The 20,764-nt window shown below is 41.0% G+C and overlaps 1 protein-coding gene across 9 annotated transcripts; it reads left to right on the top strand.

Annotated features, from left to right (window-relative positions):
• Positions 1–500: 500 nt before the first annotated feature.
• DHX9 (DExH-box helicase 9) lies at positions 501–15,300 on the top strand. 9 transcript variants are annotated; one of them, XR_010833389.1, is made up of 10 exons: positions 501–633; positions 1,209–3,950; positions 5,621–5,715; positions 8,352–8,544; positions 10,755–10,854; positions 11,056–11,184; positions 11,316–11,438; positions 12,629–12,742; positions 14,136–14,328; positions 15,107–15,300. XR_010833389.1 is itself a non-coding variant. In XM_067001813.1 (10 exons), the coding sequence occupies exons 6-10, from the start codon at positions 11,175–11,177 to the stop codon at positions 15,210–15,212; spliced, it is 468 nt and encodes a 155-aa protein (XP_066857914.1). In that variant the 5' UTR covers positions 501–633; positions 1,209–3,950; positions 5,621–5,715; positions 8,352–8,544; positions 10,717–10,930; positions 11,056–11,174; the 3' UTR covers positions 15,213–15,300. The 9 variants fall into 9 exon arrangements, 6 of the variants coding, with proteins under 6 accessions (XP_066857914.1, XP_066857915.1, XP_066857911.1 ...); XR_010833390.1 differs by having other exon boundaries at positions 14,136–14,250; XR_010833391.1 differs by having other exon boundaries at positions 11,316–11,414; positions 12,629–12,993.
• Positions 15,301–20,764: the final 5,464 nt, after the last annotated feature.

The raw sequence follows: 20,764 nt of genomic DNA on the forward strand, positions 1-20,764 counted from the left end.
CTTAATGCAAGATTTAAAACAAGACTTTTCTAACAGCCCTTGGCTCTCTAATGAGTGGGTGTCACTGCAGCCTTTTCCTCGCAGCACAGCAGTGGCCCTGCCACCTTGTGTCCCTCAGCCCCACGCTGCTCCTGCTTCTCCCTCCTGCTGCCCAGGCGCTGCTGGGAGGCACAGGGTGATGCAGTGGGGTGGCCGCCTGGTGCTTGCAGCTGGCAGTGAGTGGGATGCCTGGGGAGACCCTGCTCTGACCCGTGGCACCTTGGTGTGGGCAGCTGGGTGCTCAGAGGGCACCTGGAGACACCCAGCTGGCTGCAAGCTTGGCTGTGTGACAGCCAGAACATCCCTGCTTCTTGCCTGTGAGTGCAAAGTGCGCTGATCTACTTTGTCAGGGGAAAGTAGCCTGGCAAAAAGCTCTTAGTGTAAAAAATCAGCTGTAAAGAACTATGGCCATATGCTGAACTTGTGCTGAAATGTATTAAAAAAATCTGTTGGATTGGCATCTGGTGTGTGTGTGCTGTTACGATACTGCTCTGTTCTTGGCTCCAGGAGTCATGAATGTGGCAGCAGAGGGCTTGGAATTCAGGTTGGCTTTGGGAAGGAGCTAACTCCTGGTGCGAGGTACTTGTACAGCAGGTTAGTTGTAAGAAATACCAGATTTGCACTGAGCATTGAATCCGTCATTGTACCCTTCCTCCTCCTTCATCTTCCCCACCAAAAACCCAATAACAAATCTGGGCAGCACAGTGATACTAAGGCAGGCTTAAGGTACTGGGGCTGAGATTGCACGTTATTCCAGAGGAGGCTGTGTGCACGCTTACCTTGTTGAACCATTCGGTATTTTGTGTGCTGAGGACTAGTGACTACTCACAGACACTTAACAGATGGATGGAGAGCGCTTCCTAAAACATTCCCTTTTATTAATTTTCATGATATGGGACAATGGTTGTAAAACCAGTTTCACTGGTGTTATCATTTTTCTGGCAAACTGTTAGTGCTGGAAGTCAAAACCCATTATTTGGAACCTCTTAAGCAGAATCCCAGAAAAGCGTGTTTGGTGGTGAGGAAATGAGTGTTAGCTGCCCGCGTGGCAGCGCCAAAGGATGGATGCAATCTAGTGGTAATGCTGTTGTACAAAACGGTGGGTGAGGCTGGCCGGACTGTTGCAAATCTGCCTGTTTTGAGGGTGTTTTTCTTTTTTTTTTTTTCAGAAGCAAAAATTGTATTTTAGTTAAAAACTGTATACATAGCAGAGCAAAGAGCAGAAGTCAGAAGTGCATAAGCGATCTATCCGTGTGAAGCTGAGAGGAAATGGAGTTGCTGACTACGGACGTAAAAGGGAAGAAGATAACTATTTAAAATGAGGGGCAGTGGTCGCAGAAAAACAGGTAGAAAATGTCTGGTTGGTCTGAATTTTGAATAAGCTTCCTATGCACAAGTTTTGTAGCAGCCTCTCAGTCAAGCTTCCAGCGCGTAAGGCTGCTGCTCGAAAGCATGGCTCCGAGTTTCTGAGAGCCTTGCTCGCTGTAATCACGAGGAACAACAGCAGAGGACGCACAAGCTCGCTCCTGGTGTTTTCGTCTGGGGCTTTGGGGTTAAGGCCGAGGAAGGTGAAGCCGTGCAAAGGTCGCTGCTGTGTTTCGGCGGTATCCCTCCCGGCACTGATTCATTTTCTTCAACAAGGTTTCGGAAAACACTCACACTCCCTGGGAATGGACTGCAGGCGTTTTCTTTAATAGGTATAAAGTATTTTCTGGCCACAAGCTATATGTTCAAAACCTATGGGAACGTGTATGTATATCTATGTAGATAGCTGTAGGTATGTACAATGATATGTAATAATGCTTGTTAATATTTCTTCTGTACTTATTAGCAAGTCACATTTAGTATTTCTGTATTAATTACTGATTTTTGAGACACTTTAACTTGTATGTGCAGCAAGTCTCTTTTTATTTACAGGTTCAGGTGGGAGGCTTTAACTATGTTGTCACAGGCAGTTCCACAAAGAAGAACGATGTTTGAGACCTTGTCACTTGGTTCGGGTAAATGAAATGAAGAGGGACAAAATTCCTGCTTTTGGTGTAAACCTCTCTTTCTTCATCCCAAAGGCTAGTGTTTGATTGCAGTGCTGTGCATCCAGGTGCATTTCATTTCTGGAGTTCAGTTTGGCTCCTGTGTGCAGTGAAGAACAGTGAACGTGCAGAGCTTCTGCTTGCAGTGTTGGAAGCCTGGAATATATACGGTGAATGATGGAGGATGATCTGGTAAAAACAGCTGTGTTTTGCTCTGCCTAACTGGTGAATCTGGGGGGAGAATTCACAGTTCCTGTAAAGTGCATTTCAAGGGTGACTCCGAAAATGTTTAATACCGATACTGACACTGGGAATTGTTTTAAATGGCACACTGTGATATATAATACTGTGTATATTAAAAGCAAACAAACAGATACAGCACCATCACGGACGTTTCAAACCAGACATTGAAAATGTGATGTTTTTTCTTAACCATAAATGCCTTCTGCTGTAGCTCATGTGTAGTAGGATCACTGGTTGTTACAATGTTTGACATAAAAGCTGAGGAGGAAGGTGACTCTTATCTTTACAACAGTTTTAGAGTACAGTCAAAGCATGAAGCTATGTATTAAATGTTGGGAGGGGAAGGAAGAGTCTTTTTCCAGTGTCCTGTTAAAGATATATCTAAGTTACATAGTTTGGTTAGTGGAAGCAGTGTCTGTGCCTCGTTAGCCTGGGTGAAGCCCCTCGTTAATAGGAGCAATGTTATTTCTGATGGACCAGTTAGTTTCATGGCAATGCAGTGTGCTGCACGACTAGATCCTAAACAATGATAGCATGCTCTGTATCTTGAATAGAGCAGAGGTGGTGTGATCGGTTACCTTCAAGAATTCAAACTGTAATTATAGACCATGGTTTTGTCACTTCCTAAGGGTGTTAATGTTTTCTTTTTTGTTTGTTTGTTGGTTTGTGTGTTTGTATTCATAAAGAATCTTTTGAGTTCTCTTGGATGTAAGGTATGGAACAGTATTCGTTAGTTTTCCCTGGGTGCTGAAACAGTTGATTTTATAATTGCTGAAATTCGGTAAGTCAGGGCTACTTGTTGGGGTAGAAATGCTTTTATAGAACACTGTATGAAACTTTTTTTTTTTCCGTACTAGACCTCAGAATCAGAAGTAGAGGACTTAAATGATGAGCTATGTGAGAACTGGACCTTGGGAAATGCCAAAGCATGTCTGAACCATGTTTTTCCAAAAGGTGATTTGAGAAGAATATAAATAGACTCAAATTGGGCCTGACCACAGCAAGTTTGGTAGTTTTAGTCACCTGCTATGTATCAAGGGTTAGAAATAATTTTGGTGACAGTGGCTAAGCACACGTATTTGCAGTGCTCCACAGTGCCACTTGTTAAAGCAGAATTCTTTACCAGAACCACTAACATTTAAAAGAGAGCAATTAAAGTCCTTGAGAGAAAAATAAGGTGTCTCCACATTCCTTTCTGAAGTTTCTTCCTTCTCTCTTCATTTTGCTGCCCTTGACTTGGTTTGTAGACCATTTCATCCAGTTACAGAGTGGTAACATCCTTAAATCTTGAAATGAGAGTGATGAGCCTTGGTTCTGAGATGTGAGTGACTTCTTCATGGATGTGCAAGGTTTACAACGACTGCTGTGATCTAGCTAAGCGTTGACATACCACTGTGAATCGGAAGAGTGCTGAACTGCTCGCAGTGATTGTTTGGATGTCTGTAGGTGCCTGTGTGCATTTTAAATAAATCTTAAATATACTTACATTTGCTTCTGTAGAAATGTGCTTTGAGGGCGTTTTATTTATCTTTTCATTACAACTAGCTTTGTTTGCAGCAGAATCTCCTATAGGAAAAATTAGTTTGGCAGAATCTTCCTGAAGGCATTTGGAGGGTGTTAAATTTCAGTTGGAACCAGGTGGGTGTTACCCCTTTTTGGCTTTCTGCCTGTTCCACCAGAAAATTCACATGTGCTCCTCCTCCTAAATGAAAATCACGCGTAACAGATTGTGCATAAATAATTGATGTTTTTGAATTTTTACACATTTGGAATAGTCAAAAAAATCATCAGAGCTTACATTGTTTCTGGTGAAACAATTACGTGTTGTGGCCAGAAATAATGCATGCTGCTGCTTCTAGATTTTGTAGTGGTTTCCATTTTTTCAGTTTTATAAACTTATAATTTTTATAAATAAATTTGTTTGGGATGTGCTTTTTTTTTTTTTGGTTGGTTGGTTCTTTTTTAAGGAATACAAGAAAATTTCCTTACTGCAGTCTTCTATGAGAGTCTCACTTGCAGGATTTCTGGTATTCTCTTGAATCTAAAGTACAAAAAACATCTAAAATAATGTGATCTGTGTCAGAAAGTTCTAAATTTTCATATACAACTGTATTTTAATTTGTAGGTCTGAAACTACTCCTAAGCTCAATTATTTGAAATTTTTAAAAATTGCCATTTTTTCTTGAGAGAACTCTTGAATTTTCTTATTTAAACATTATACTCGTTCATCTGAATTGAAGTTAAATTAGTTTGCTAGCTTCCTGCTGCGAACTTGTATTGAGTTACAAGTTAATGCAATGGAATTACAACACCATTCTTGTAATAGAAAGCTGGGGAGGGAGGATTTGAACTGCTCATTGTGAGTCATTCTGTGCAGTGCCTGAGATCGTCTTTATTTCCATTTTCCTGTTTGTCTGGCCAGCCAGTCTTCACAGGTTGTGTAAATTCATTTATATTGTTCCCCCCTTCCCTTCCCTTCCCTTCCCTTCCCTTCCCTTCCCTTCCCCCTTCCCTTCCCTTCCCTTCCCTTCTTCCCTTCCCTTCCCTTCCCTTCCCTTCCCTTCCCTTCCCTTCCCTTCCCTTCCCTTCCCCCTTCCCTTCCCTTCCCTTCCCTTCCCTTCCCTTCCCTTCCCTTCCCTTCCCTTCCCTTCCCCCTTCCCTTCCCTTCCCTTCCCTTCCCTTCCCTTCCCTTCCCTTCCCTTCCCTTCCCTTCCCTTCCCTTCCCTTCCCTTCCCTTCCCTTCCCTTCCCTTCCCTTCCCTTCCCTTCCCTTCCCTTCCCTTCCCTTCCTTCCCTTCCCTTCCCTTCCCTTCCCTTCCCTTCCCTTCCCTTCCCTTCCCTTCCCTTCCCTTCCCTTCCCTTCTTTCCTTTTTTTTTTTTTTTTTTTTTGTAGGGCAGCTGGAGCCTTATTTGCAGTGATGAATGCAGTCCAGAAATACATGGCTTCATCTCTCAGCTGAAAGAGAAAGAAACTTCTTTTGAACTCATTGAGGCTCTGCTAATGTACATCAGGACTCTGAATGTCCTGGGAGTTGTACTTGCTTTCTTGCCTGGCTGGAACTTGATGTATATATTCAATGCAGAAGCATCTAGAAATGAATCCAGACTTTAGTACTAGCAACTGTGTTTATTGTATTTAATCTTCTTTTCCAAAGGAAACATCTGTCTGTGTGTAAAGACAAGAGTTGCATAAGTGACTTGGAGAGCCGGATTGATTTGGCATGAAAATGAATGGGTAGAAATAATTATGTTATGCAAAGAAGAAATGAGATTTACACAGTAACAGACTTTCTTGTTTTCCTGTTGTAGGAAGCTGCCAGTATAGAATTTCACTTCTTCATTCACAAATTCCTTTGGAGGAACAGTGTTGAGTGTTTAATCCCATGCCTCGTGGAGTAACGCAAGTATGAGAGCCTTTTCTGTGTGGACGTTAACATAGTTTGTGCTGTCGTGGAATATATTGTTGAATTTTTTGATAGATTTTATGTAGTTTGTCTTGCAGTAGATCCTTAACTTTTTCAGACCAACTATTTCAGCATACATTTCCTGTTTGTATAGGCTATTTTATCTATCGCTGTTGCGGAGACCAGCATTACCATCAATGATGTGGCCTATCTTATAGACTGCTGCAAATGAAACAGCTTTTTGTTTTGTAAATGCTGTTCTTTGGAATGCAAAAAAGGTTTTCTGAACACACAGAACTGCCTTGTGTTCCCATAGTCACAGAGCTGAATTTAGGACTCTAGCTCCATGAAGACAAATGTGCATTGTCTTTAGCCATTCCATACAGTTACAAACCACCCTGGCATTTCAGTAGGCCGCTTTTGGTCATCTGCATTCATGTGAGGTGTCACTGGGTCTCCATGCGAATTTGAAATATGTGATCTGCCAAGTGAGTATTAAAAACACAGCATATAGCCAGTGGAAAATAGGAAGATTTTTGTAGTCTATTGTGGATCCTGTCTTGCTATGTATATTCTCTGAGCAAATTACACATAGGGATCTCACTAATTGCATTAGAATTTTAAGCTTTTGAGGCAGTTCTGAGAATTTCATTCTGTGTATAGCCCAGAGCACTGGTTTATAAATAGTGTGGTGCTTTAGTTTCCAGACAGATGGCTAAGTAGCCAAAGCTTAGGTAGTCCAGCAGGGGTGGTTTGCTTCTTAGAAGCAGTGTGGCTGGAAGGAATAAAATAACACTTGATTTGGCAGGACTTAAGATGAGAAACATTTGATATTCTGCTCTTTTCTAAAACAGACAAAAAATGAAGCTGTTCACCGCTCACAATAACATAACAAACTGCTATGGTCTGGGCATAAAAAACTAGTTTGGAGTAGTGGAAAGGAAGAGCTGGACATGTGTGTGTTTTGTTTTTTGTGCAGTAGAACTCTCTTTGAAAGGTGAGGCTTTGTCCTTCAGAAATAAAATAACTTCGGAGAGTTCTCTAAAAACTGTTCCATGCTACTTCTGATCAAACATGGGAAGTAAATTGAGTAAACACAGGAAATGCATGAATTCTTGGACATCTCAGTTATTTTGCTTAAAAAAAAAAGTGTGTCTATATGCTTTTGCCCATAGTAGGAGGTGGACAAATAGTTCCTGATCTTACTATGAAGAGCTTTCCTGTAACTACAGAACCTCCCAGGATTAAAAAATAATACTGCTTGGGAATCGAGGCAAAGCAGAAAATGGCTTTGAAATGAGGATAAGGCTCTCAAATAATTCCTTCAAACACATAACTGGCAATTTTGTCATGAAGGTGGGAAAAATCAGGCAAAACAGTTGTTACTTTTCCCTCCATCCTCAGTCTGAGGTCAGGAAGACCCTTCTTGCTGCTGAACTGCTCCACCTTCCCTGCTGCTGAAACTTGGGATCTTCTATTGGTTTAACTGTTTCTCATTTACTAGAGCCATGGAAATTTTTTCCAGTTGCAGAAGTCTGCACAGCTGTTACACTCACTGGTCTCCCTCGTGAAACGTACAGTGCCCCTTGTCAGGTAGCAGGTAGAGCGTAGCTGTATTTTGATGTTCAACTCTTTGTAACCTCTAAAAGTATCAGTTGATCAAAAACTTCCCCTAAATTGACCCAAATTTTTAGATCTAGTCTAGTAGATATTATTCTAGCACAATGTAGTGATTTTAAAAAAATAATGGTTGACCTTGAACTGATATTAGGCTACTGAAGCCATCATGGGACTTCATGACTTGAAGGTTACCTTCCTGTAGAGCATGTAGAAACAAAACCTGCTAGATTCATGGTGCCTAATAAGGAAAGTGTGTGTTTTGTGGACTTGTGCAGAGAGAGATACCAACTAAATCTGATCCTATCAGAACGTGAAATCTGTTTGCAGTGTTCTGAAACCTTTTCTACTATCTGTTGCTCAGTACAGCCATTCCTAGGAGTTCATTATTTCAACCAGCAAGCTAAGTGATCGCTAACAATGCTATGCCAGAGATAAAGACTTAAGAGCTCTCTCTCTTTCTAACAGATCTTTTTGCTACCAGAAAAACAATTTTGGAAAGCATGCAGCAAAAAAATACTTACTCTTAGTGATCAAAGCAGAAACATGCAGGTGGAGTTGGTATGGAGCTGAGAGAAGAACAAATACGGAAGTACTAATATGAGGCCATCAGAACGCAGATTGTTTTCTCAGGAATGGAAGTCCTTCCTTAGCCATGTAGGAGACAGGTGGAAAGGGACGTGTTTGGGGCTGGACACAAGCATGCTGCAAGCTGGAGGCTTTAGCCATGCAGGCTCTTTGCATGGTCAGCTCATACTAGAAACCAGACTCGGTGCTGGTGATGTGAGGGCTGTACCCTCTGTGCGTTTCCATTTTACATTTTCCCTGAGATGAGAATTGAGAAGAATGGAAGACAAATACTCGTAGAAGAGTACAGTAAGCGTGGATGGATTGGCTAGGAAACAGTATTTCCTTGGAGGGGTGAGGGGGTGATACTTTACGCTGATGGAATGACCCATGATGGTGATCAAAGGGCATGCTCAGAAAAATGCGTGCTTTTTGTTCTCTTCTCATTCCAGACTTCAAACTCATATGACACCTGAAAGGTTTTGAACACCATTTTGTGAAATAGCCTTGAGCATCAAATTGCTGCAGTTGGGAGGAATTTGTTTGGCCAAAGCAATAGAACCACCACCTTTGGGTGCAGTGATGGAAGCAGAATGCACACTAAGAGGTACCACTGTTTGTCCACAAGGTTGTGTGTTAACAAAGGTGAGTCCAAGTGATTTCCCGTGCATGGTGGTCATTTACAAACTGCTTTAACATCTCTCTTGCTAGATTGTGTAGTAGCTTTTTGTAGTAGATTGTGTGGGTGGCAATGTCTTTTTGCAGCTGAAGAAATATTTGAATTCCCGAGTGGATTTTCTTTCCTTTAATAAATTTGAGCCTTTAAGCTTAAGGCTTGTTTTGTTATTTTACCAGTGACTTATGCTAGCTTCCAGCTTCCTGTTTTCCAGCTGTGGCACTGTCGTGTATGACATAGATTCAGTCTAGTTCCTAAGGCATTAACAGAGCTACTATAAAACTAATAAAAAGAAGAGATTAATATATATATATATATTTGTATAATTACTACTTTCCACAGTTTGCTAACCTAAATTTTCACTATTGTGTCAAGTAATTAAATCTCCAGTTTCTGAATATGCAACCATCAATCAATATCCTCCTAAAACAGAAACTGAAGTGAGGGTTAAGCAGTCGCCCCAGTTTCTTCAAGGAACTAGCTAGAATATGAGTAAAAAGAAGCAAGGTTTAAAGCAGTGGTCTCAAACCTAAGCATGCTTTGCAAATATCACTAAATAAGCATTTCTTAATATTTCTAATAACTGAAATATCTATTTGATGACTTTTATGGAAAAAAAAGTGTAAAGAGACTACAATGCTTGTACATAGAGGGGAGACCAGAATAAAAAAAAGCAAGGGATATGCATTCAAGTTTAATGATCTAAAAATGGTTAGTGCTTTTTTACTTTGCTGATAAGAAATGCATTTCTTTAGGATTTTGAGATCAGTAGGTACTAAAAAATGGATTTGATGGTGGCTAAGGAGTGAGTCCTTTGTTTGCTTGCTTTCCCGTTTCATTGCTGAGGCAAGAGATGTAAATGTTCTAATTAGGCTGAAATTTTCCAAAGTATGTGATGCCTGAGTCTCTAGAGTATGTAAATAATAAGTCTGCATTTTTCCTTGGTTTCTTAAGAGTTTTTAAAGATCATATTTGTGCTGGTTTTCTTTGGCATGCAAACCTGGGAGAGAGAGGGCACGGGAGTGCAAGAGAACATGAAATTATGAAGCAGAGTTTAATGCTTATGGCCAAATGGCCAGAAAGTTAGTGACACCCGTGAGACCCTTCGATCTGTAAACAGCCACAGCCGCTTGTTTGACTTTATTGTTGCCAAGGGTTTGATAGCCTAGAGGCTGAGCTCGAGTGAAAAGTTTTAGGTGATGAAAGGAGAGAAAGGGAGACAAGCGGTATATAACAAAGGCTCATGGAAGTGAGAGTTCGTGGTGTTCTCTTTTTGATGAACAGAGGGTCCTGTGATTTGGTAATTGCAGTAAGACTAGAGTTGGCTGTGAAATGGCTGCTTTGATTTTTGTGAGGCAGAAATTGGGTTAGATCAGTTAGATCAATTGAGAGACTTAATAATATAATAAAGTTCTGTACAGAAGCAAACTAAAGTGAATTGGAAAAATATGTGAGTTAAATAGTAATTATTTTAATTGTGGGAGAGATAGTAAAAAATCCATAAGGATAAAGGAAAATTTGTTTACTTGACCTCAGAACAGTTTTGAAAATCAGATTGGCAATATTGTAAATAATATTAAACTTAAATGTTGATGGGGTTCTATATAAGCACAATTATTAAAATTCTGGATTTCTTTTATAAACATTGCTTGGAGTAGATAGCCATCTTTGACAAGAGATCTTTTTGCAGAGCTTGATGGATTCTAGTGATGAATTGACACCTCTTGGAAGAATCCAAGCTAAACTTCCCTTGAACCTCCTCTTGGCAAGAGGTTGATAATAGACTGTATTTTTTAGCAAGTTTAGTAGCCTCTGTGGTCTTTTTCTTGTTCCTCTGGGCTCCTGAGCCTCTAGAAGTGCAGTCTACAAAAGAAAAAATAATACATCCAGGTGAGCAATAAATGCTACAGCTGGGGGTAGGAAACTATGTTCATGAGATCAGGGAATAACTAACTTTTCATGTAGGTAATAAAGTAGTCATGAAAGTCAGAGTGACTGAAAGGGACCAGTAGAGGCTGAATATTTGCAAAGCTGGAGTGGGACTGTAAATATTAAGTACAGCAGTAAGGTAGTGATGGGCAGATGGGAAATTTGAGACGTAAATAAGAAGAAAAATGAATCCACACATTTTATTTCAACAGAAGTAAAGAACTGCTGTTTGTTACTGTGATGGCTGTAGGGTCACTTTACCCAGAAGATGGTGAAAAGACCTATGGATGGATGGAGGTACAGGGAGAGAAGATAAACAAAGGACTTGTGAACATCTGCTGGCACAGAAGGTTCGCTAATTTAACATCCATGTTCTGGAAAGTGTTTCTCTAAAGAAGTCTGGTAGACAAGGGTCTCTAACCTCAAGTGAGTTTTTGCTCATACCAGTGGCCTCTAACAGCTGCTGGCAGCAATACTGTGAATAAACCCCATTCTGATGCCTTTTGAGGTTTCTTTCAACGTGGGATGTGTTGTTTGTACTGCCTCTTTAGCCACCTGCTCCCCAAACCTATCATCAGTGAAGGCAAATGGCCGGATTGGGTCCACAGGAATTGTGCTGGGGACAGGTTTTCAGATCGCCTAACTTCGCTCTTGGTCTTCCAAGCCTGGGATGACGCAAGGTACAAAATCTGTTTAGAAATTACAGCGAACAGTTGTGTGACTGGACTAGATATGTCATTGGCTGCTTTAACAGCTAGATCCTCACTCTTTTTCTTGAACGGACTGCTAATTCAATCTGTGTGTGTTTTAGAATGGGTGGTGAAGAAGCAGGGAAAAGATTTTGTGAACACAAAAGACTTAGCATGGCTATGCTTAAGAATGACTTGGAAAGCAATAGTCCAGCTGAAAGGTACCAATTCTGTCTTCCTAGAGGGTGAGATTCTACATGGACATAGCGATTTATGATAGTGTTTTTCATTCTGAGATGAGAAATAAATAAACAAGATAATCTATGATGAACACACAAGCATAGAGGCATGCCCTAAAGAAGATTCTTCCTTTACAGCTGTGTTCAGATGAAATTTTAGTGCTGTCTCATTCTCTTATAGTTGCCTACCAGACAGAAAAACAGAGAAATTGTGATGGCTGAGATGCGATATAGGGCGATTTTGGAGGCTGGTGTTAGGGCTGCACGATTAAAATTATGTTGACTAATTCTCCATAGAGAGTTACCTCTCTGATTTTTTGTTCTTTACTTGTTGCATCCGTAAAATGTGTTCTGTAAGCGCCATGCTTCTCCACTCCTTTTTATTAGCCTTAGGGAGTCTGTGTGATGTAAACATTGTGCTGTGTGTCCTTTGGTTTTCTGGGTTTGTGCAGCAGGAGGGATTTGCAATAATGTGACGTATTATTCAATTTTCTAAAATTGCCATTTTAAAACTGTTAAAGATGACCAGATTCTGAATTTGCCACATGTCCTTGAGGAGCTTGTTTAGTTTAATATGGCATGGCTGGCAGGATTCTGCAAATGATCCTCTCCCTTTGTTATTTTTTGTCTCTTTTTTAAATTTTTATTCTTAATTTTTTTTTCTCCTCATGCTGTTAGAATCATTGCTGCATTTATCTTTAATTTTATTTCTGGGCAAGATGACCTGAAAACAAGCCACCAGAGACTCTGGGGAAGTTTGTAACAAATAAACTAATGAAAACATCCATTCTGACCTCCCCCAAAAGATCTGTCTCCAAAACAAATGACAGGAAACATACTGTGGTACAGCACATTCTGGGCAAACCTCTCTCTCCTTGTTTTTGAAGAGCTTGGGAGAGAAAAATACCTCTTTGTAGTAGTATTTTTCAGCTTTTTGCTATCCATGAATTAATTGGAAACTAAATGTAGAACTGAAATGCTTTGAGTGCAGAGGTCATTTGAGAGCAGATGCCCATCTGCCAGTTGATTGAATCAGAAAATGCATTGATCCAGGATCCTAAACAACTGCTGTGCATGACCCATGGATGCTAGCCAGTCTTCTGTTCTCTGTCAACAGAATGTTTGATGACTCAACCATTTAACAGCACTGGACCAGATAATAATCTAGATGTTGTAATCTCCTTGCTTGCTTTCAGGGTCTACCCCAGTGTCTGCTGCCACAAGGAGAAGAGGAAAATTCTTAACACTGAGGGGCACGATGCCCTCCACAAGTCATCTGTCAGCTGCCCTTTCAGCACCCAGAACATCAAGTATCTACCACCTTTTTTTTGTGTGTGTTTGGAGAAAAAGTAGCCTGCAAGCCTGGTTGTGGTGCCTGTGCAGTTACTCCAGGTGCCGTGATGGCAATACCCTGATGTGCGCCGTCTCCTCTTGAAACAGCAGTGTGCAACACTAGGGTTCACTCTGCCTGGGAAATGCCCTAAAGACATTTTTGTGAATAACCCCTGTATCAGCAAGGTTTCTTGCTGTAAGGAGAGCCTCTTAAGATCATATAGCAAAGGTGATACTGTAGGGATATCTTTTTTGTCACCTTGTCTACCCTGGGGTCTTGTCTTGATACTTGGGGTTTCCACAGACATCATTCAGAGCTGTGTTGAGGCTTCACCTCTTCTTCACCCAAGTTAGCCAGAGCTCTGATTTGCAGAGACCGACTCTGTAAAGTGAGCTTCCCTAAAAAGACCACAAGACTTTTGAACTCAAAATACTATGCTTTACTAAATGAAAATACATGTGGGAATCTAAGAGTGATTAAATCGGTGGCTTAAAAGTGGCTAAGAATGACTGGGTAGGACTGGGGTGAAGGAAGGATTTATACACAGCTCTTCCTAACCGTTACGTACCTGCTAAAAGAGTTTCTCTTTGAGGTTTGGTTGTCTTGTTTCCTGCTGCATTTGGCAGCCTCTCTTTGACCTGCAAGTTCATTGCTCCTTATAGTGGCCATTTTTCTGCCATGACTTCCATTCTGGAAGCGTCTCTTTTTTGAGGATGTGTAGTGGTTTCCAGCACATCTTCTCCCTGAAGACAAAAAAGTAAAACAGATTCTGTCCATCACGCTCCTGTGTGAAAGGTGAAGAGAGGCAGCTTTCACGGTGGGAGGCTGCAACACTAAGTACTGCTCTTTAGTTCCTCCCTAAAATGAATGGCAGTAACCCATGTGGTCAGTGCTGTTATCTCTGGCTCGCATCAGATGGCTTGTTCTTGTCAGAGTGTTCACTTCAAGTTCAAGCTTAAGGTCTTGTTTATATAAAATGACAAAGGGGGCATGTTTGCATGGACATGTAGCAACTTCCAAATGCTGCATGTGTGGGACCATATAAAAGAAGCAAGATGAGCTTTTCATCACAGCCCCAGCAATGCAAAAGGTGGCGAGATAATTCAGCTATGCCTTCATCATGTTTAGATTGACAAAACATGAAACGGCTCTTGCAAAATGTCAGCTGCATAATTGTGGACATGGAAAAATGAATACTTTTAAATGGCAGATAGTTTTCGGTGGCTTTTTTCTCTGGTAATTTCCTAACAGTACACCTAGATTTTGGTGGTTTTTTTTTGTTGTTTGTTTTTGTTTTTCCTCTGCTGGCCAGAGGGATGTGTAGGACTCTGTATTCCATTTCAAGAGTCATATTCCTCTCACACCTGCAGATTTGAGCATGAGCCATCTCTGCCAAAGCAATGACCTTGGTGAGCCTGTTGAACCCCTTCTGTTTGCCTCCAAGAAAATTCTGATGGATGGGGGCCTCATTCTGCTGGATGACCGGTACAGACCTCCTTGGTGCTAATAAACTCTCTGTCTCTGAAAGACCACAGACTGAGGGGAAGCACTGCTAGCATAGATGTAAGTCTCTTTGGAATGGGAACCCTGCACAGAGCCATGCACTACAGGTTAATTGTGAGGGCCTTACCTTTGTTTCATAAGAGGAAGGGATGGGTTTATATTGGCAGCACTGCTTCATGCAGATTTTCAGCTTAAACTGAAAACATGACACTAGGCAGTTTCCATGAAAAACTACTTTAATTGCAATGTGAATAAGAGATGCATAGTATTTTGCACCTCCCCTTCAGAGAGAGGCTGGGAAAACCTTATATTTAAGTCTCAGAAACATGGCTGGAGGAGAGAAATGCTAAGGATTTGTCATTTGGCTCTGGCAGCACGCATTTTATGCCCATGACCAAATACCATCTGGATGTCTTTTTTTTTTTTTTTTTTTAACTTCCCAGTCTGTAAGACAAAGGTGAAGAATTGCTTAAGTTTAGTTCTCTGGTATGTTTGACGGTGGCCTGTAGCTTTCAAGATCTTAAGGAGCCGTGCGTGTAGTTTTAGTTTACTTTGTTTCTGTACATTTCTGTTTTGGCAATAAGGATTATGTACTAGTGTTACCTAAGTATGTTAAATCTAAAGAGCAAATTTAAACAGAAGGATAGCTGATGTTTTAACAATATCAAATTGTAGGGAGCTGGCAAATTTCCCTCCTGAATTTTATGCCTCTTCATTAACAACTTAGAATCTCAGAGGTGATAACGTGTAGCACACAATGGAAAACTACAGGACATCTTTCATAACAGGTTCTCCCCTAGAAGTTGTGACATATCTAATGTAATTGTTTCTGCTCTAGGATCAAGCTGAAAATGCCCCACAGCGTGGCTGCCTGCATCCCTGTTGTGCATGCTGCAATGGAGGCTCTCACTGTGGAGGTGACTAAAGATCTGGGGATCATTTAGCAGCTGGACCCAGCAAACAAGCAGGTGTGATCCGTCAGATCTCCAGGCCGTCAGCCACAGGCACCAGTCTGATGGCTGCCGATGCAAGGTTAGCTCGCCTCTGCTGGCTCATGCCGTAGGAGCTCAGGGGACAGGGAGCACTCACCGCCTCTGCCCCCAGGGACACCAAGTGCCCAAACAGCAGCTTCAAGCTGTCAGCTCACTGCTCATGGAGGTTGCAGAAGCCCAGAGCTAATATCACCAGGAGAATTGTGTCTGGTGTGGAAAGGAGCTTTAGGCTTTTGCTGCAAGGTTAATAGTCTGAGCATATGTAAAATTGTCATGTTCAGGGTCTGATGTAGACAAATCACTGCCTGTTTCCACAGGAAGGACAAACAGCTCTCAGTAATAAAAGCTCTGTCATCGCCTGTTCCAAACCACAATGACTTTCATAGACAAGATAATCCAACTTTATTTTGGGCAAACCTCTTCATCGCTGTCTCTGGAAATAAAACAAACATTTGGCTGTGCTTGCACCCTTCTATTGCCCCTTATTCAAGTCTTCTTAGGCAGAGGAAAATGAACACACTTGCGAGCCATTACTAGTTTAGAATCAAAACAGAGGACACCTTAGACATGCACTTCAGTGTATTTTGTGAGGAGCAAAGTAAATATCCCTATGAGCATATAAGCAGGGATAGGGCTCCCTGCTCATTTGTGTGAGCTGCAAAAGTGGGACTGAGGGGATTTTTTTTTGTCCCAAGTGTAGACCTGTCTGAGATTTAGAGGAGGATCTGCTTATGTGGCACTTCAGGCTTTTCTTTACTGATGTGGAAAAGGTACAAAAAGTGCAACCGTAATTCAAACATCTTATTCTGTTAACAGAAAACAGAGGCTTCTTAACTGAATGTTGAGGCAATAGATTATGCCTGTAATATTGGCGGGAAAAAATGAATTTATAAGGGTTGCATCAAATACATAATGTTTCCTCATGCCAGACTGAGAGATGGTCCTCACGCTCCAAAGATGGCTCGCTGTGACATCGGAGGTTATCTGCACGGCTCTGCCTACGGAGGTTCGGTGGCTTCTCCGACAGGGGCTCAGAAGGAAGAGGATGCCAAGGTAGCCCCAGGTGAGGCTACAGAGTTGGGGAAGGGTATTGAGAGCTGGTGGTGGCTAAAGAGGCTGTGGGAATCAGGGGCAGGGCAGGTGATTAGGTACAGAAGTTCAGTGAAGTCATTCCCTTTTGACAAAAGGGCTTGTTTCTTTCCTGAATTCCTTTCTTGCTGTTACCAGTCTGTTTGCTGTTTCAGTTCCTTAGTACAAGTACAGCTCTGTAAAATATCATGCCCTTAGGGAATTTAGTGCAAGTTTTTGTTCTTAATAAAGAGTTTGGTTTTCAAATTTTATATGCTATATGTTTAAACTGTATTTGGATTTAGATTTTGAAGCCATCTGTTGTTAGTTTCAATTGTAGGAAGTACAAGGCATTCTGAAGAAATCTCAGCATTGTCTAAAACCATTCTCTGCCAAACAAATTTCAAATTACAGAACTTGGACTCAGTGGGGATTTTTCTTTGTTGTCTAATAAACTGTGCAAATAGGCCTTGCTGCAGTGGTTTTCTGTCTATGCCAGGCAGTACTTGTTCCTTTACAGCCAGCCACTGTCTTAGTGCATGCTGTGTTGCACTTCATGGCCCAGCAGCTGATGAGTTCTTTTGCTTATTCAGATGATGTGGGAACATGGAATACCTTTTCCAAGACTGCTGTATGTGATGGTGCTCATGTCTGCAGAACCTGACGTGAACTCAGAATTGTGAACTGTGCCCTTAATCTGAGGCAGTGTTTGTTTACATTCGTATTCCAAAATAGTCACACTTCATTATTCCAAAAACATGCGAGAGTGCATTTTTAATTAGAATTCATTGAAATTATAGCCTGTGGATTCCAGACATCCAGAGCTCTGCTGGCCGACTTGTGCTTGCAGAAGTATACCAGTGCAAAAGGGATAAAAAACCCCACAAAACTCCAGTGAGGTATGGTTTCCTCCTCACCTCTCAGACTAGCACCTGAGAAGTGACCTGGAACAGGAGTGGATGGCACAGATTACTGTTAAGCGTTTCCTACAGTCAGGCTGTTTTTACTGTTGTGCAGGAACTCTTGCATGAACAAGATGAGCAAAGTGCTCCAGCTCAAACTAAATGTGTACATGAATGTTTTTGTTTGGGCCCAGACTGGTTGGGCTCCCTTACCTCCTGTATACCCGACCACAGGAAGAGCTACGCTGGCCGGGCGCAGCAGCAGGCAGGTACTGACTGCTTCTGTGCACGCACTTGGCACTGCAGGGCTTCAGGGGCACAGGAGACCACGAGGCGTCTGTGGGAGCAGCTCTGTACAAAACTTCTGTTACCACGCCTGATGAAGTTAACCCCCCTGATAACCCAGCAGGCATTGGATTATTCAGAACCAATAATTGGTTGTATTTACAGGGGTATGGGGGTACCGGTGTTTGAGTAAAGTTTAAAGCAAGTACAACATTTCTTGTATTTCTAATGAAGAGTTCTTAAAAACTGTATAAAGCTCAAGCAGTTTTTTTTTATTCAAAACTGTTAAAAGGCAAATGACCCATGAATGATGTCACATGATGCCTTGCTATGAATTGTAGAGATCTTTAATGTCATCAAATGTTTTAGTATTCACTTCCAAACGTAAGTCTTGGATTAATTTGGAATGTGTATCTTCTGCATTGTCTGTGTTAAACTCCCCAGTGCCATCTGCTGATGTAGGTGTTTGTGTAGGTTGGAGAATGGTTTCTCCACGGCTGTCGTTACTGAAAATCTCCAGCTTGGGAACTGGAACAACTTACTAGGGAAGCAGAAGAGGTGCACATTGAAAGATGTGCTGTAGCGTTAACCACGTTCCCTTTTTGCATCTGTATTTATTGCACCCAGACAAAACTGGCTTTTCTTGGCTTGTCCCCCAGACTTCGTCTTATTCCAGTTGTGTTACTAACACAAGACTGGAAACCTGAATGTCCAATGATTTTAAAGAAAATTATTCTTACAAATTTCAGTATCAAGCCTCCAGGTCTTAAAGATGATCTAATATCTGTTAAAGCTTTCTGTTTTTCTCTCTAGCTATTCCTGGTCTTCAGAAGAAGTCAGCATTTAAAGGGGAGATGAATGCAAGGTGAGCACAAAACAAAGCTTAAGGGGATGGCTCTACAGCAACAGGCTGTTCAGCTGCTCAGCACTGCCTCAGTCTTGGCATGGGCAGAAACAGAACTGGAATACTGGGAAGAGTTCAGGTGAACTCTAGTGAGTTGGCCATGCTTTTGAGAGCAGTTTTGCTGTTTTTTCCATGGCTGAGTCCTGCTACTCTGGTTAAGATTTTGTTGATCTGTTCAGGTCTTCATGTGGGTACTAGGGATTATGAAGTATGTGTACAATGTCATATGATGCTAGCTGAAAACAGTTTTACTGGGTGTACTTTGATGTTAAGTCCTCGCTAAAGAAATTCCCTCTTTAGAGTAAATTTGATTGTTCTCAGCTCTATTAAAAAAATGTTCTAATTTGCAACAGTAAAGTTATTATCTACTATTATCTACTATCTATTATCTACTATTATCTATTATCTACTATTATCTATTATCTACTATTATCTATTATCTATCTACTATTGCTGGAAAAAAGACTGTAAAACATTACCTTTATGCCACCAAGGCTGTGATGTGAGATCTCACTGGTTCTGATACTTTTGCAATGATGGATTTTGTTACTCCCTAAAATGCCTATGCTTCTTGAGTACAGCTTGGCACCAGTCATTGACAAAAAGAGTAAATCTGTCTTAATGTTGCTTGTAAGAATTCTTTTAAAAATTAATTGGCATTTGACATTTAAGAGTATATTGTCAAGTGACAATAATATATGAAATTCTGCAGGTCATGTTCCTATGTTGCAAGTTGCTGCTGAGATGGAGCTTCCAAGAATACGGAGACCTGAGAATGACACAGAATGCAGGTTGAGAAGCAGAGGTGACATGGACTATTTAGCATCTAGAAATTACAGTATAGTTGATTTTCTTTTTCTGTGCTAGTGTTTTACATATTAAGGAATGTCCAGCATGAAAATAGTGCTTAACAATGTTAAATCTGTTTTTTTACATCTAATCCATCAGGGCAAATTAAGTGGGAGAGCTTTAATCCCTGCTAACACTTCCTGTGCCAGAAATTAATAGAGTGGTCTAAATGAGGATTGACATCCTTAAACAACCTGGGTACAGAAATTTGAAAATTAAGTTGAAATGACATGTATGTTTTCACAGTAAAAACTGATGGTTGAGATGAGTTTACTGTGTCAGTAAATTAAGCCGTGCTTTGTTTCAAAAAGCCAGCTTGTCAGAACACTCACATTTTTTGTGCAACAAATTCAATCGTTTGAAATTCAAGGCAAATGAAGCACCTGAGCTCCAGTAATTGAGCTGTCTGTGATGGTCAGAGAAGCCCCTGTGAGCACATACTCCAATTCCCTCAGACCTTAATACACAATTTACTTTTAGTCAACTGGTCAGATCAGCAACCACGGCACCACTGGCTGTTCCTAGCTGTACCAATGTAAGGTGCATTAGCTTTGTACCTTGGGCTTTTGATACTGCAAAACTCTCATGAGTGGCTTTTGAAACATTTGCAGTTTTTTTCTGTTTTTCCTGTTCCAAATGGAAAAGGAGAAGAATAAGAGAAATATTGTCAATAGTGTCAAAACAATAATCTGGAGGATAAAACTTGTCAGTTGGTTACTTGAATTTTTATCTTTTTTAGTTTTAAAGCTTCACAGAAATACTAAAAATGCTACCAACAAATTGCAAAGTCACCATTAAACCAACTTTTACCTTAATTTCTTCAAGCCAGACGTCATGCTTGCCTTCCTGATTGTATGCACAATGCTGCATTAAACAGAAAACACAAACACTGTTCTTGCAAACTGCTCGATTTCAAAAGTCTGGTAATCAGAACAGAAAACACAAAGGCATAGATATCTCTGCACAAGAGAGACGAGAAATACAGCATGTTAACTTTTGTCTTTGAGGTAATATTCAGTGTCCCATCGCTTGGGAACAGCCCGTCAGAGTCAGGCACAGAGGAAATCTGAGAATCTGTCTTCTATTGCACTGTTAGAGTAAATATGCAGAAAATTCATTTCCTCTACATGGTATTACTCAGGCAGCACTTCGCATAATGTATCCCAGGGTAAGAATGGAAAAACTTCTCTAGACATAGGGAGATTTCCACCAATGGAGTGAAATTCAACAGAACTTCTATAAGATCTTTACCTGGAGGAAGCTTGAAGGAAAAGTAGGTGGAGGATGAGGCCTTCTCCTGAAATCTTTTCTGTAAGCAATGTCTTTATAGTAAAGATTCTTTCTGTGGATTTATTCAGAAACATTTGTACTTGATCTATATAGCAAGTGTTAAAAGTGTCCAGATATTGTTCTTGAGAAAACTGACCAAGTTAGCTTTACAGTTAGGTAATTGATCTCTTTTCCTGCCTGCAAATCAAAAATGCTGTGAGGAATAC

The sequence above is a fragment of the Anser cygnoides genome, chromosome 8, assembly GCF_040182565.1.
Source record: "Anser cygnoides isolate HZ-2024a breed goose chromosome 8, Taihu_goose_T2T_genome, whole genome shotgun sequence".
Taxonomy (NCBI): Eukaryota; Metazoa; Chordata; class Aves; order Anseriformes; family Anatidae; genus Anser; species Anser cygnoides.

Excerpts from the sequence above, each read along its gene's own strand:
- DHX9 (XM_067001808.1), top strand. The coding sequence starts at position 8,493 with ATGCACACTAAGAGGTACCACTGTTTGTCCACAAGGTTGTGTGTTAAC. Across the intron at positions 8,545-10,754 it reads AAGGTTGTGTGTTAACAAAG|GGTCACTTTACCCAGAAGAT; the intron begins GTGAGTCCAAGT and ends TGATGGCTGTAG. Across the intron at positions 12,743-15,106 it reads TTCAGCACCCAGAACATCAA|GATCAAGCTGAAAATGCCCC; the intron begins GTATCTACCACC and ends TTTCTGCTCTAG.